This window comes from Mobula birostris, chromosome 2, assembly GCF_030028105.1.
Source record: "Mobula birostris isolate sMobBir1 chromosome 2, sMobBir1.hap1, whole genome shotgun sequence".
NCBI lineage: Eukaryota > Metazoa > Chordata > Chondrichthyes > Myliobatiformes > Myliobatidae > Mobula > Mobula birostris.
In genome coordinates, this window is record NC_092371.1 from 164,730,490 (window position 1) to 164,747,226 (window position 16,737).

Below are 16,737 nucleotides of genomic sequence, written 5' to 3' on the forward strand. Positions count from 1 at the left end.
AATTGCTGGGGGGTGGGAACTGAACTGAAGAGACGGAGGAAGATGCAGTTGTTTCACAAATCGAGAAAGCTTGGAGACAGTGCGAAAGGGAAGATAGGCAGGTGATAGAGAAGGGATGCGCTCAGACCGATGGTTTGAGATGTGTCTATTTTAATGCAAGGAGTATTATGGACAAAGCAGATGAGCTTAAAGCGTGGGTCAGTACTTGGAGCTACGATGTGGTGGCCATTACAGAGACTTGGATGGCTCAGAAGCAGGAATGGTTACTTCGAGTGCCAGGCTTTAGATGTTTTAGAAAGGACAGGGAGGGGGGCAAAAGAGGTGGGGGTGCGGCACTGTCGATCAGAGAGAGTGTCACGACTGTAGAAAATGAGGAAGTCTTGGAGGGATTGTCTACTGAGTCTCTGTGGGTGGAAGTTAGAAACAGGAAGAGGTCAATAACTCTACTGGGTGTTTTTTATAGACCTCCCAGGGACGTCGAGGAGCAGATGGGGAGACAGATTCTGGAAAGGTGTAATAATAACAGGGTTGTTGTGGTGGGAGATTTTAATTTCCCAAATATTGATTGGCATCTCCCTAGAGCAAGGGGTTTAGATGGGGTAGAGTTTGTTAGGTGTGTTCAGGAAGGTTTCTTGACACAATATGCAGATAAGCCTATAAGAGGAGAGGCTGTACCTGACCTAGTATTGGGAAATGGACCTGGTCAAGTGCCAGATCTTTCAGTGGGAGAGCATTTTGGAGATAGTGATACAATGTTATCTCCTTTACCATAGCATTGGAGAAGGATAGGAGCGAACAAGTTAGGAAAGTGTTTAGTTGGAGTAAGGGGAAATATGAGGCCATCAGGCAGGAAGTTGGAAGCATAAATTGGGAACAGATGTTCTCAGGGAAATGTACGGAAGAAATGTGGCAAATGTTCAGGGGATATTTGCATGGAGATCTGCATAGGTACGTTCCAATGAGACAGGGAAAGGATGGTAGGATACAGGAAGCGTGGTGTACAAATGCTGTGGTAAATCTAGTCAGGAAGAAAAGAAAAGCTTACGAAAGGATCAAAAACTAAGTAATGATAGAGATCTAGAAGATTATGAGGCTAGCGGGAAGGAGCTTACGAATAAAATTAGGAGAGCCAGAAGGGGCCATGAGAAGGCCTTGGCAGACAGGAATAAGGAAAACCCCAAGACATTCTACAAGTATTGAAGAGCAACAGGATGAGATGTGAGAGAATAGGACCAATCGAGTGTGACAGTGGAGAAGTGTGTATGGAACTGGAGGAGATAGCAGAGGTACTTAATGAATACTTCGCTTCAGTATTCACTACAGAAAAGGATCTTGGCAATTGTAGGGATGACTTACAGTGGACTGAAAAACTTGAGCATATAGATATTGAGAAAGAGGATGTGTTGGAGGTTTTGGAAAGCATCAAGTTGGATAAGTCACTGGGACCGGACAAGATGACTGTACCTGTAAAAGGTGCATCCAGCTGCAGCTCCTGACAACCCAAGTTAGGGAACTGGAGCCAGAGCTGGATGAACTTTGGATCATTTGTGAGGCAGAGGCAGAAATAGACAGGAGTTACAGGGAGATAGTCACCCCTAAAATTCAGGAGACAGGTAGCTGGGTGACTGTCAGGAGAGGGAAGGGGAATAGACAGAATGAGCAGAGCACCCCCATGGCTGTTCCCATCAATAACAAGTATACCGTTTTGGATACTGTTGGTGGGGACGACCTATCAGGGACAAGTTGCAGTGGTTGCGTCTCTGGCACCGAGACTGGTCCCTCAGCTCAGAAGGGAAGGAGGGAAAAGAGGAGTACAGTAGTGATAGAGGATTCGATAGTTAGGGGGACAAATAAGAGGTTCTGTGGAAGAGATCGAGAATCCCGGATGGTCTGTTGCCTCCCTGGTGCCAGGGTCCACGATATCTCGCATCGAGTTCTCAGTACTCTCAAGAGGGAGGGTGAGCAGCCAGATGTCGTGGTCCATGTAGGGACCAATGACATGCATAGAAAGAAGGAGGAGGTCTTGCAAAGAGAATTTAGGGAGTTAGGTGCAAAGTTGAAGGACAGGACCTCCAGGATTGCAATCTCAGGATTGCGACCTGTGCCACGTGCTAGTGAGGCTAGAAATAGGAAGATAATGCAGCTAAATACGTGGCTAAGAAGTTGGTGCAGGAGGGAGGTCTTCATGTTTCTGGACAATTGGGCCTTGTCCCAGGGAAGATGGGACCTGTTCTGATGCGACGGGTTGCACCTGAACCGGAGGGGGATTAACATCCTTGCAGGAAGGTTTGCTAGTGCTGCTCCGGGGGGTCTAAACTAGATTTGCAGGGAGAGAAGACCAGAGCGTCAGAGCAGATAGTGAGGTGGAGGAGGATAAAGGTCATGCGAGAACTGCAAGCATAGTGCATGGAATAAAGCCAGATGTAACATATAAAGAGGCTTTGAGGAAAGAGAAACAGATTAAAGGGTGTAAAGCTAGTAAGATAGAAGGGCTAAAGTGTGTGTACTTCAATGCAAGAAGCATCAGGAACAAAGGTGATGAACTGAGAGCTTGGATACATACATGGAATTATGATGTAGTGGCCATTACAGAGACTTGGCTGGCACCAGGGCAAGTATGGATTCTCAATATTCCTGGATTTCAGTGCTTTAAAAGGGATGGGGGGGGAAGGGGAGGAGGGGTGGCATGACTAGTCAGGGATACTATTACAGCTACAGAAAGGGTGGGTAATGTAGCAGGATCCTCTTGTGAGTCAGTATGGGTAGAAGTCAGGAACAGGAAGGGAGCAATTACTCTATTGGGAGTATTCTATAGCCCCCTGGTAGCAGCAGAGATATCAAGGAGCAGATTGGAGGCAGATTTTGGAAAGGTGCAAAAATAACAGGGTTATTATGGGTGACTTTAACTTCCCTAGTATTGATTGGCAACTGATTAGTTCCAATGGTTTAGACAGGGCAGAGTTTGTTAAGTGTGTCCAGGACGGATTCCTGTCACAGTATGTTGACAGGCTGACTAGGGGGAATGCCATACTAGATCTAGTATTAGGTAATGAACAGGGTCAGGTCACAGATCTCTCAGTGGGTGAGCATCTGGGGGACAGTGACCTCTGCTCCCTGGGTTTTAACATTATCATGGAAAAGGATAGAATCAGAGAGGACAGGAAAATTTTTAATTGGGGAAGGGCAAATTATGAGGCTATAAGGCTAGAACTTGCGGGTGTGAATTGGGATGATGCTTTTGCAGGGAAATGTACTATGGAGATGTGGTCGATGTTTAGGAATCTCTTGCAGGATGTTTGGGATAAATTTGTCCCGGTGAGAAAGATAAAGAATGGTAGGGTGAAGGAACCATGGGTGGCAAGTGAGGTGAAGAATCTAGTCAGGTGGAAGAAGGCAGCATACATGAAGTTTAGGAAGCAAGGATCAGATGGGTCTATTGAGGAATAGGGTAGCAAGAAAGAAGCTTAAGAAGGGGATGAGGAGAGCAAGAAGGGGGCATGAGAAGGCCTTGGCGAGTAGGGTAAAGGAAAACCCCAAGGCATTCTTCAATTATGTGAAGAACAAAAGGATGACAAGGGTGAAGATAGGACCGATTAGAGATAAAGGTAGGAAGATGTGCCTGGAGGCTGTAGAAGTGAGCAAGGTCCTCAATGAATACTTCTCTTCGGTATTCACCAATGAGAGGGAACTTGATGACAGTGAGGACAATCTGAGTGAGGTTGATGTTCTGGAGCATGTTGATATTAAGGGAGAGGAGGTGTTGGAGTTGTTAAAATATATTAGGATAGATAAGCCTGACGGAATATTCCCCAGGCTGCTCCACGAGGCGATGGAAGAGATTGCTGAGCCTCTGGCTAGGATCTTTATGCCCTCGTTGTCCACGGGAATGGTACCAGAGGATTGGAGGGAGGCGGATGTTGTCCCCTTGTTCAAAAAAGGTAGTAGGGGTAGTCCGGGTAATTATAGACCAGTGAGCCTTATGTCTGTGGTGGGAAAGCTGTTGGAAAAGATTCTTAGAGATAGGATCTATGGGCATTTAGAGAATCGTGGTCTGATCAGGGACAGTCAGCATGGCTTTGTGAAAGGCAGATTGTGTCTGACAAGCCTGATAAGAGTTCTTTGAGGAGGTGTCCAGGCATATATATAGATGAGGGTAGTGCAGTAGATGTGATCTACATGGATTTTAGTAAGGCATTTGACAAGGTTCCAAATAATAGGCTTATTCAGAAAGTCAGAAGGCATGGGATCCAGGGAAATTTGGCCAGGTGGATTCAGAATTGGCTTGCCTGCAGAAAGCAGAGGGTTGTGGTGGAGGGAGTACATTCGGATTGGAGGGTTGTGACTAGTGGTGTCCCACAAGGATCTGTTCTGGGACCTCTACTTTTCGTGATTTTTATTAATGACCTGGATGTGGGTGTAGAAGGGTGGGTTGGCAAGTTTGCAGATAACACAAAGGTTGGAGGTGTTGTGGATAGTATAGAGGATTGTCGAAGATTGCAGAGACATTGATAGGGTGCAGAAGTGGGCTGAGAAGTGGCAGATGGAGTTCAACCCGGAGAAGTGTGAGGTGGTACACTTTGGAAGGACAAACTCCAAGGCAGAGTACAAAGTAATGGCAGGATACTTGGTAGTGTGGAGGAGCAGAGGGATCTGGGGGTACATGTCCACAAATCCCTGAAAGCTGCCTCACAGGTATATAGGGTAGTTAAGAAAGCTTATGGAGTTTTAGTTTTCATAAGTCGAGGGATAGAGTTTAAGAGTCGTGGGGTAATGATGCAGCTCTATAAAACTCTGGTTAGGCCACACTTGGAGTACTGTGTCTAGTTCCGGTTGCCTCACTATAGAAAGGATGTGGAAGCATTGGAAAGGGTACAGAGGAGATTTACCAGGATGCTGCCTGGTTTATGATCAGAGATTAAGGGAGCTAGGGCTTTACTCTCTGGAGAGAAGGAGGATGAGAGGAGACATTATAGAGGTATACAAGATATTAAGAGGAATAGATAGAGTGGACAGCCATTGCCTCTTCCCCAGGGCACCACTGTTCAATACAAGAGGACATGGCTTTAAGGTAAGGGATGGGAATTTCAAGGGGGATATTAGAGGAAAGTTTTTTACTCAGAGAGTGGTTGGTGTGTGGAATGCACTGCCTGAGTCGGTGGTGGAGGCAGATACACTCGTGAAATTTAAGAGACTACTAGACAGATATATGGAGGAATTTAAGGATGTTATATGGGAGGCAGGGTTTAAGGGTTGGCACAACATTGTGGGCCGAAGGGTCGGTACTGTGCTGTACTATTCTATGTTCTATGTTAAGATGTACCCCAGGCTACTGTGGGAGGTGAGGGAGGAGATTGCTGAACCGCTGGCAATAATCTTTGCATCATCAATGGGGATGGGAGAGGTTCCGGAGGATTGGGGGGTTGTGGATGTTGTTCCCTTACTTCAGTGGTTGGTAAGTTGATGGAAAAGATCCTGAGAGGGAGGATTTATGAACATTTGGAGAGGCATAATATGATTAGGAATAGTCTGCATGGCGTTGTCAAAGGCAGGTCGTGCCTTACGAGCCTGATGATATTTTTGAGGATGTGACTAAACACGTTGATGGGGGTAGAGCAGTAGATGTAGTGTATTTGGATTTCAGCAAGGTATTTGATAAGGTACCCCATGCAAGGCTTACTGAGAAAGTAAGGAGGCATGGGATCCAAGGAGACATTGCTTTGTGGATCCAGAATTGGCTTGCCAACAGAAGGCAAAGAGGAGTTGTAGACGGGTCATATTCTGCATGGAGGTCAGTGACTAGTGGTGTGCCTCAAGGATCTGTGATATTTATAAATGACCTGGATGAAGAAGTGGAGGGACGGGTTAGTAAATTTGCTGATGACACAAAGATTGGGGGTGTTGTGGATAGTGTTGAGGGCTGTCAGAGGTTACAGTGGGACATCGATAGTATGCAAAACTGGGATGAGAAGTGGCAGATAGATTTCAACCCAGATAAGTGTGAGGTGGTTCATTTTGGTGGGTCAAATATGATGGCAGAATATAGTATTAATGGTAAGAGTCTTAGCAGTGTGGAGGATCAGAGGGATCTTGGGGTCCGAGTCCTTAGGACGTACAAAGCTGCTGCGCAGGTTGATTCTGTGGTTAAGAAGGCATGCAGTGCATTGGCTTTCATCAATCATGGTATGAAGTTAGGAGCTGAAAGGTAATTTTGCAGCTATATAGGAGCCTGGTCAGACTCCACTTGGAGTACTATGCTCAGTTCTGGTCACCTCACTACAGGAAGGATGTGGAAACCATGCAAAGGGTGCAGAGGAGATTTACAAGGATGTTGCCTGGATTGGAGGGCATGCTTTATGAGAATAGGTTGAGTGAATTCGACCTTTTCTCCTTGGAGCAACAGAGGGTGAGAGGTGATCTGATAGAGGTGTATAAGATGATGAGAGGCATTATGTGGGTCGTCAGAGGCTTTTTCACAGGGCTGAAATGGCTAACACAAGAGGGCACATTTTTAAGGTGCTTGGAAGTAGGTACAGAGAAGATGTCAGGGGTAAATTTGTTACACAGAGAGTGGTGAATGAATGGGATGGGCTGCTGGTGACAGTGGTGGAGGTGGATATAATAAGGTCTTTTAAGAGACTCCTGAACAGATACATGGAGCTTAGAAAAATAGAGGACTATGGGTAACCCTAGGTAATTTCTGAGGTAAGGACATGTTCGGCACAGTTTTGTGGACCGAAGGGCCTGTATTGTGCTGTAGCTTTTCTATGTTTCTATGTGTTTTTATTATTGTATTTCTTTATCTTTTTTTGTGCTGCATCAGATCCGAAGTAACAATTATTCCATTGTCCTTTACACTTAGTGTACTGAAAATGACATCGAACGTTCTTGACTCTTGCATTTTGAATTCCAGTCAAATCAACCCACAGATTGACTAACCATTTAATTCCTTAAACATTAATTTTCTCCATTATTGTTGCCATGTGGCTGCAGTGCACACCATCTGCAAAATTCATGGAGGAGATTTCTAAAACTTCTGTGAGAGTACATGGAAAACTTCTATTTCATGGAAAACTATTTCCTCCAAGGGTAAGGCAGCAAATGCATGGTGGATTTATCATGAGGAAAATTTAAGCATAGTGAGCCTGTACTTGGTTGAATTTAGAAGAATGAAAGCAGATCCCATTGAAACATACAAAATTCTTAAGAGATTTAACAGAACAGATGCAGTGTTGATGATTTCCATGAATGTATCTCTACCAGGGCTGCATATCAAAACTAAGAATATTATAAAAATAAGAATAATTATAACCCAGAATATAATGATTTTTTAGAATTTGCTTCCTGAGAGCAAAGTTGAGATTTGGCTGCTGCATCTTTTTAAGACAGCTATCAATAGATTATTAGATATTAAGGAAATCAATGGATATAGACATAGACTGAGTATATCGAGATATTCATGCAGGAAAGTGATACTGAGGTAAAATGTCTTATTGAGTGACAGAACAGAAATGATGGATTGAATAGACCATTCCTCCTTCCATATCTTAGGTTGTGCTTTGGATAGATCCTAGTTATGCTTTAAGGGAAGTATGAGATCTTGCCTATCAGATGTTGCACAATGGTTGGATCCTTTGGTCTTCAAGGTGAATTAGCCACAAATTTCTCACTGGAAAGGATTTGCATAAATCCCCATTAACTGTGTTCCTTAACATTTTACATGGATTTCAAGCAGGCCTACCAAAGCCATAAACTTTCCCCTTTGAACCCTCGTCTCAAATTCCTCATCTGAGTCACCTGGAGCAGAATTCATGTGTGACCTGAACCTCTGTGGGGCTGGTAACTGTTGGCTCCCGATCTGGTAATGATAATGATATGGATATTATTACACATCCTGGTCTGGATCTTGCAAATTTAAATGAATTGCATATGTTTCCAGTTTGTTCTTATAGTTCAATATCTCCTCTATTGTTGATCTAACTACAACTAGACAGTCTTCCATTTACTATATACAAAATTATTACTTTAAGCTCTCAGCTGGAAGGAATTAGAAACAAACTCAGATAATAAATACATTAATATTTAATTTGGCTTTCCTAGGGAGAAAGTGGACTGCCAGGGAAAAATGGTGATCCAGGAAAACCTGGTGCAGATGGTAAGCCTGTGAGTACTAAATGGTTTACTCACTTCTTTTTAAAGAAAACTATTGTGCTTTTTTTGCAAATATTATTCTTTGTACAATCAATTTATTACAAGATTAACAAAAATGTATCCAGTCGCTAGTACTCTCATGGTAAAAGCTTAGTTCTCTCAACAGGATAAGTTTGTTTCTGGTCAACTTGTCACTTCGTTCTTATGCTGAGAAAGTGGTTAAAAACACAGGATCTTGGGTTTTCAGAGAAATAGAATTCAGAGCAAGAAAATCACAGCGAACATTTATAAAATACTCATTCAGTCATAGCAGTGCTGTTTGTTATGGGTATCAGACTTTATGAAAAATATGCAGGATATTGAGTGGGCATTGAAAAAAATATATGATGAGGGACTTCAGGTACATACGTAGACTGGAGAGGAGATAGGTGGGGATGGGGGATTGTTCTTTTAAGAAAAAATATTTAGTGGCAATCTCATAGAGGTATTACATGTGAAGTACCTACTCAAAGTAGACAAATAGACATCATGCTTTTTCCTGAAAAGTAAAGAGGCAAAAGGCATAAAGGTGATATGATTAGTAAAATAATTTTTTTTACACAAATGGTTAGAATCTGAATACACCACCCAAAGGTGAAGTCAGATTTGATTGTGAATTCAGAAGGTAACTGGATAAATATTTGAGAGTTTGTCAGACTATGTAGAAGGAAGAGGGAATAGGAAAAGAGGAATTGGGCTTGCCTAAGCTCATTCTCATTTGACAGGCCATATGGCTTTCTTCCATATTGTAACTTCCTCAGATTTTTTCTGTAATTTTCTGCCATTATTTTGTTCATTTGTGCTGAAAGATAGAATATTTTTTCAATGATTGTTATACAGTCATGGGGCTTTGGTGATTAAGTACTATAGCTGGCAAAGAATTCTGGTGTGAGCTTACAACATTGCAAAATGTATAATAGTCAGGTGACACATATGAATCACAAACAGGACAAAATCTGCAGATGCTGGAAATCCAAGCAACATACACAAAACGCTGGAGGAACCCAGCAGGCCAGGCAGCATCTATAGAAAAGACTAAACAGTCAATGTTTCAGGCTGAGACCTTTCATCAGGACTGGAGAAAAAAGATGAGAAGTCAGAGTAAGAAGGTGGGGGGAGGGAAGAAGAAGTATAAAGTGGTATATGATAGGTGAAACCGGGAAAGGGGGAGAGTGAAGAAAAGACCTAGGAAATCGATTGGTGAAAGAGATAAAGTGCTGGAGAAGGGGAATCTGATAGGAGAGGACAGAAAGCCCTGGAAGAAAGGTAAGAGGGAGCAGCACCAGAGGGAGCTGATGGGCAGGTAAGGAGATAAGGTGAGCAGGGGAATTGGGAATGGGGAATAGTGAAGGAGAGGGGGGCAATTACCAGAAGCTCGAGAAATCGATGTCCAAGACATCAGGTTGGAGGCTACCCAGACAGAATGTAAAGTGTTGCTCCTCCAACCTGAGTATGGCTTCATCATAGTAGTAGAGGAGGCCATTGACTGACATGTTGGAATAGAAATGGGAAGTAGAATTAAAATGGGAGGCTATATGTAAAGTCAAGGGTATATGTGAAGGAGTGTGGCAAAGAGAACTTAGTGAGTTTCAAGTCAGTAAGGAAATAGGACCTGGTGGATGTGAATGTGAGAACCAGGGCTTGAGTGTGTTGACAGGAGCGCAACAAACAGACGCTCCTGTGTTTTAAAAGGAGCATAGGAACTGTTTCCCCAATGTGTTAAAGGGAGTGCATGAATCTGGGGCTCATGTGTTAAGGGAATCTGTGGGAACAAGACCCCCTGTATGAGCCCTGGTGTGGTAAGAACCAAGGGATTGGTGGGTTGACAGAAGCAGGGAACCAGAATCTTGGTGTGTTAAAGAAAGTGCGAGAATCAGCACTCAGTGAGCAGATAATAAACTATAAGGATTTTTTAACTATTGGATCGCATATTATTCGAGTTTTACTGTAGTGCTATCCATTCTTGCTAGCAGATCTGCAGGTGCTTGCTAACAGATCTGCAGGTGGCACAGGCTTGTTGGGCCAGAAGGTCTGTTAACATGATGTACCTCTAAATAAAATAAAATAAATAAAAACCAAGAATTCTTATTGCTTTCTTCCATGGTGAATGATTGTTGATTCTTGCATAATACACTATTTTCAATTATCCCTTTATCAGCAGCTGTCATTTTCCCTTTAAAAGTGCTGTGTGCTTAGACTCCTGCTCTACTCACTTTACACTTATAACTACATGGCTAAACACAGCTCCACAGTGGTGCTGCAGGACGAAGGTGGGAGATTGAAAACCTGGCTGAGTGGTGCTACAACAACAACCACTTACTCAATGTCAGTCAAAAACAAGGAGCTGATTTTGACTTCAGTAGGATGAAACTGGAGGTCCATGATCCAGTCCTCATCGAGGGAACAAAGGTGGAGAGGATCAGCAACCTTAAATTCTTCCTTGTTATTATTTCAATGGACCTCTCTTGGTCCTAGCATGTAAATACAATTGCCAAGAAAGCATGGTAATGCCTCCACTTCCTCAGAAATTTGCAAAGATTCGGAATGACATCTAAAACTTTGACAAACTTCTAAGATATGTGGTGGAGAGTACATTGACTGACTGCATCACTACCTGGTATGGAAACACCAATACCCTTGAATGGAAAACCTTACAAAAAAAATAGTGGATACAGCCCAGTCCATCATGGGTAAAGCACTCCTCACCGTTGAGCACATCTATACAGAACACTATTGCAGGAAAGCAGCATCCATCGTCAGGGACCTCCAACCATCCAGGCCATGCTGTTTTCTCGTTGCTGCCATCAGGAATAAGGTACAGGAGCCTCAGGGCTCAAACCACCAGGTTCAGGAACAGTTACTACCCCACAATCATCAGGCTCTTGAATCAGAAGAAATAACATTACTGAACTTCACTGGCCCCATCATTGAACTGTTCCCACACCTACAGACTCACTCTTCATTTCATTTTCCAGATATTTATTGCTGATTTATTTATTATAATTATTATTTTTTTTCTCTTTCTTTTTGTATTTGTATGGTTTGTTGTCTCTTGCACCAGTTGTCTGCCCTATTGGTGCAGTCTTTCATTGATTCTATTATGATTATTCGATTTATTTGAGTATGCCCATAAGCAAATGAATCTCAGGGTTGTATATGGTGACATGTATGTGCTTAGATAATAAATTTTAATTTTGAACTTTAATTTTATCTTCCTCTCTATCTCTCTCTATCTCTCTGCTATCTCTATCTATCTATCTATCTATCTATATATATATATATATATATAATGGATTTCAGTTTAAATTGGGACACATCGGGCTAGTGCATTTTGGCCCAATTAGGCAGTTGCCCCAATTAGCTGAAGTTTCATGAAATTTGTAAAAAAAAGTGTAAAAAAGACAAACTATGGCATAACTGAGTAATAGATTATTTATTTAAATTAAATAAGAATAAATTAGAACACTATCAGTACTATACAATGCTATAAAACGGAGAATTTCTTCCTAATAGTTATCAACAGAGAAATTCATCTGGTGTATGCTAGTGTGTTCTTTTGACTGTAAATCAAAATTAGCACAGACATCTAGTGTAGATAATAGACTGCCTTAATGCAATGCTTTCAACAAATGCATACTCTAAGTCTTTATTTTCATTGTAATGTTCAAGGTGTTTGTCAATACCTTCAAGTTCTTCGTAGGTCCTAACTTGTTGAAGTAGTGAAATTGTTTCATTTTCCCTCCCAGCCATTTCTGGCATCTCTGTGACAAAAACACTGATTCAGCAGCGCAGCAGATACGGCAATTGCGCTCGTGAATATGCACATCTCAGCTAATTATTATTTCATTGTGATGGTATTTAACACCATTCTTTTCATCATATTCCTTGTTTAGACTTGAGCAAAGTGCAGCAACATTTCACTGCCTGCTTGCATTTAGCCTTGCCTGAGAAATTGGACTGTTGAGTCAACTGACTCTGAAGCCTAGCAGTATTTGTTTTATATTTAGTTATTCCTTCAGTCGCAGTGTTAGTTTCAGTTTCCATTTGAGAGTTTTAGTTAACGGCCCTGTTTGGCCTAGCATTTATTGTTTTCTTTTCCTTCTAACTGTTTGCATTAAAGTCTGTGAACTTCAACCCACTTCAGTGTCTCTCGCTCCATACTTGGACCGTATCTGAACATAGTGTCACATACCCTGTGATGGGTTAAAGAACCAGCAGAAATGGAAAACACTTTGGAGTCCAGTATTGCTATTAACTAATGGTATTTATTAGTAACTATGCAATACGGTAATATAAATGCAGATATATCAAACAGGTTAGCAATAATTATATATAAGTAAGTGTGGAAATATATGAAAACCAAGCTTCTTCAAGTCTAGGGGTAAATAGATAGTCTTATGATGATGAGTAAAGTTCAGTTTAGTTCGTGGTATTGAGTTGAGTAGTAATGGAGAGAGAGAGAGGGAGAGATTTGAGTCTTCAGGTGAGCTGACGCTGTCATCTTCCCGTTGTCCTCCGAAATCTTTTAGAAGTCACCGACTGTGACCACAACAAAGGGGACCGTTCTTCTGTGGTGGAATTATCAACCCAGGAGAGGGTTGGACACACGAATAATTCCCCACCGGTCACACCCTTTTCACACTGCGAGAGCCACTGATCGATCCGCCTGATCAATCCTCCAAAATCCACCTTTTCTGTGGGCACAACAAAGCTCATTCAGTGTCTGTAGGTCTAACAGCTGACCTTCTATTTATCTCACCATGCTGAATACCAACTGTCCATCAAGCAGCTCCTCCCTTCTCTCTCTGTAAGAACTTGGAAGCTGCTAGTGTCCTTGCAAAAGTGTAAACGTGCTGCCGAAAAACCAATACACCATCTCAAAGCAGTCTTCACCTCTATCTCTCTTTCTTTCTCCCTTTTTAACAAGATGTCTGTGTTGAACAACTCTCTCTCTCTCTCCCTCTCTCTCTCTCTCCCCCTCTCTCTCTCTCCCTCTCTCTCTCTCTCTCTCTTTTCAAAACACAGTTCACAGGGGTAATTCAGGACCCCATCACAATAGTGACACTCTAAGCCTGAATGCTTGAAACCACAGTGTGCAAAACAGTTCTGAATAGTTTTACTGCTTATTTCTCACCAACTATCAGTGACAAAAATCACTGCTTTTTGAACACAAACACACACAACTGACACTATTTAAAAACTACTTGCTCTGAGCACAATGCAGTGTCTAACAGCCACATAAGTGCACGAGTCAGTTCGGCAACAGTCTCCTGCCCCAATTAAGTGGCATTGTGTCCCAAATTAATGAAGTGAATCCCAGTTGTTTTCTCATTTAGCTTTTGTTCTTTAAAAGTTATCCCAAATAAGTGACTGGCCCAATTAACCAGAATCCAATATATTTCTTATTATAATTTATAGATTTTAAAAATTATGAATTGCAACATGCTGCTGCCGCTAAGCAACATATTTCATGGCATGTGCCAGTGATATTCAACCTGATTCTGATTCTATATTGCAATTCACAATAAGCAGACTGCACAAAGTTAGCATTCTGCCTTTACAGTAAAACTCAGTTAATCCAGCATTAATAGATTTTTGGGATCACCTGATCTTATTTTGTTAATACTCCAGCATACTGTTAAAACGTTGCAAATTAATGACCCAGTTAAGTTTGAGGAGAGTGCAAGAATCACGAAAGTTGATATAGGAAAGTTAGTAGGTGTGGTCTATGTAGACTTTAGCAAGGCCTTGGACGAAGTCCCAGATGGGAGGTTGGTCAAGAAGGTTCACTTGCTTGGCACTCAGGGTGAAGTGGTAAATTAGATCCAACATTGGTTTCGTGGGAGAAGCCGAAAAGTTGTAGTGGATGGTTGCTTCTCTGACAGGAGGTACGTGATTAGTGATGTTCCACAGGGATGGTGTTTGTCATTCTAAGATTAGGGGTGTAGTGGGCAGTGAGGATGGTTATCAAAGTTTGCAGCGTGATCTGGACCAGCTGAAAAATGGCATATGAAGTTTAATACAGACAAATGTAAGGTGTTGCGCTTTGGGAGGACAAAGCAGGGTAGCACTTGCACAGTGAATGGTAGGACAATGAGGAGACCAGAGGGATCTGCGAGTACAGATCCATTCCTTGAAAGTGTGTCACAGGTAGAAGAGAGTCGTAGAGAGAGTTTTTAGCATATTGACCTTTGTAAATAAAAATATTGAGTATAGGAGTTAGGATGTTATTTTGAAGTTGTATTAGACATTGGTGATTTGAAATTTGGAGTATTGTGCACAGTTCCGAATAGGCTAGGACCCTGAAGTGTAGGAAAACGAGGGGAGATTTGATAGAGGTATGCAAGATAGGATAAATGCAAGCAGGCTTTTTTTCCATTGAGGATGGGTGGAATTGCAACTAGAGGTCATAGATTAAGGGTGAAATGTGAAATATTTGACGTAAACCTGAGGGGGAGCTTTTTCACTCAGAGAGTGGTGCATGTGTGAATTGAGCTGCCAGAAGTGGTGGATGCATATTTGATTTCAACATTGAAGCAAAGCTTGGCTAAGTACTGGACTGGAGGGGTGTGGAGGGCTTTGGTCCAAGTGCAGGTCAATCGGACTGGGCAGAATAACAGTTCGGCGTGGAATAGATGGGCCAATGGTCTTGTTTCTGTGCTGTAGTGCTTTATGATCCAGGACTCTAGGTGAGTTTTGAAGAGGGTGGTCAAAACAATGAGTTGAAAAGGTGCACAGGGGCACAGCCCCAGTGAATGGAAAGATAGATCAGGAACAGGAACTGGAAGGGAGCAGGGGACCAGTGTCCTAGTAAGTGAAGGTAAGCATGGGAACCAGGACTCCATCAAATGATCAGTGATTAGGAGAACTAAAGCCTCAGCAAATGTGTGGGAGGCATGGGAACTGGAGCCCAAGCCAGTAGTTGGGAGTGTGAGAACCAGTTAACCAATGAATCAGATGGGGTGTGGAATCTGGTTAAATGGAGTGTGGATATATGGGCTAGTTGAGTGGGAAATGTGGATAACATAATCTGCTGAGCTATTGGCATTTCAGAATTGTTGATAAACAAATTTTATCAGAGTTTTAATGTAATCAGAGATTTTCCATCTTGAAGGCTACCTAGCAACCATCTACATAAATCCTATTCTTTATATATTAAAATGCAAGGATTATGCCATTTATCAGCAATTGAAAATTCATATTTTGGAAGTATCAAGAATGACAAGCAGAAGTATTGACAATAGGTATATTGTGACCTTCTTTCCAGAAATAGAGAATAATTATTATAGTTACTGCCTTAGCAGAGATCAGAGTTCAAGAATTTCCATTTTTAAGGGTGAGATTATTATCTAATCTTTGTTTGGTTACAATCATTCATGTTACTATATGGCATTCTTTGAAATTCATTGGCTGCTAACTTATGTTTTTCACAAATGTAGTTAATGTCTGAAGAAATTTCAGAATGAGTTAAGAGGAGAAAACAAATTTGTTTTCAGCTGCATACTTACCAGTTTGGCTTTACACATTAGTCTGATGAATGAGTAACTTTTCTTAGGAGAGTAAAATTATTTTAATGCCTCATATGGGAAAAAAATACCCTTGTAGGAAAATACAGTATTACTGCTTTAGAAAATAGACTTTTCATTATCTTGACAAATTCTCATTATTTAATTGTATGTTCCAGTGTTGTATACATTGTGCTAACTTGGAGTTATGCTCACAAATTGATCAGCCAGTAATTTTAAAAAACATTTTATTTTAATTTACTTCCCCTTTAGGGGCTTTATATTTTAGGATCTAGTATCATAACAGTAGAATTCAGATTAAATATTTCTAGCTATATGCAGTTTTAATTTTGTAATTAATTATTAAGTAGGTAAGAGGGAGGTGAACAATGAAATTTTACAGAAACAAAATTTTGCTTGGTATACTAATTACAGTTATTGAGCAGAATAACAAATCCAACCATGGGCTATTTCATTTTGTGAGGAATTGCCAATAAAAATTCTCATTGTCAGAGAATCAGAATCAGAATTATTATCATTTGACACCTGCCATGAAGTTTATTATTTTGTGGCGCAGTACAGTGCAAGACGCAAAATCACTGTAAGTTATAAAAATAATAGTGCAAAACAGGAATAGCAAGGTAATGTGAATGGGCTCATGGACCAGTCAGAAATCTGATGGGAGACGAAAGGAGTTGTCCCTAAAGTATTGAGTGTGGGCTTTCAGGCTCCTGTACCTTCTCACCAGTGATAGGAATTATGCAATATTCATTGAACATCTGCATTTTTAATGTTGTGTTTGAAGGTAACTCGTGATGATTGTGTTATGGACACTACCCTGAGCAATACTTCAGTATGTCAATTCCATTAAACCATCTTGGATCTGTATCTTTCAAATTTATCTTTCTAGGTTTTCATTACCTTGCGTTCCCCCTTCAATTTTAGGGAAGGTTTTCAGATTTCATTTGCACTTTTGATGATTACGTATTTCCCGACATTACTTCTTTCATTTCAAGGTACTTACAGCTTAATCTGGGTTTCTACA

At 41.5% G+C, this 16,737-nt stretch overlaps 1 protein-coding gene across 1 annotated transcript in view; it reads left to right on the plus strand.

The window, feature by feature from the left end:
• Positions 1-16,737, plus strand: part of col21a1 (collagen, type XXI, alpha 1) — a 211,819-nt gene that overhangs the window by 71,130 nt on the left and 123,952 nt on the right. Inside the window, exon 11 of the mRNA XM_072280324.1 lies at positions 8,098-8,152. Within this exon, the coding sequence (XP_072136425.1) occupies positions 8,098-8,152 (55 nt within the window). The remainder of the gene's footprint in view (positions 1-8,097; positions 8,153-16,737) is intronic.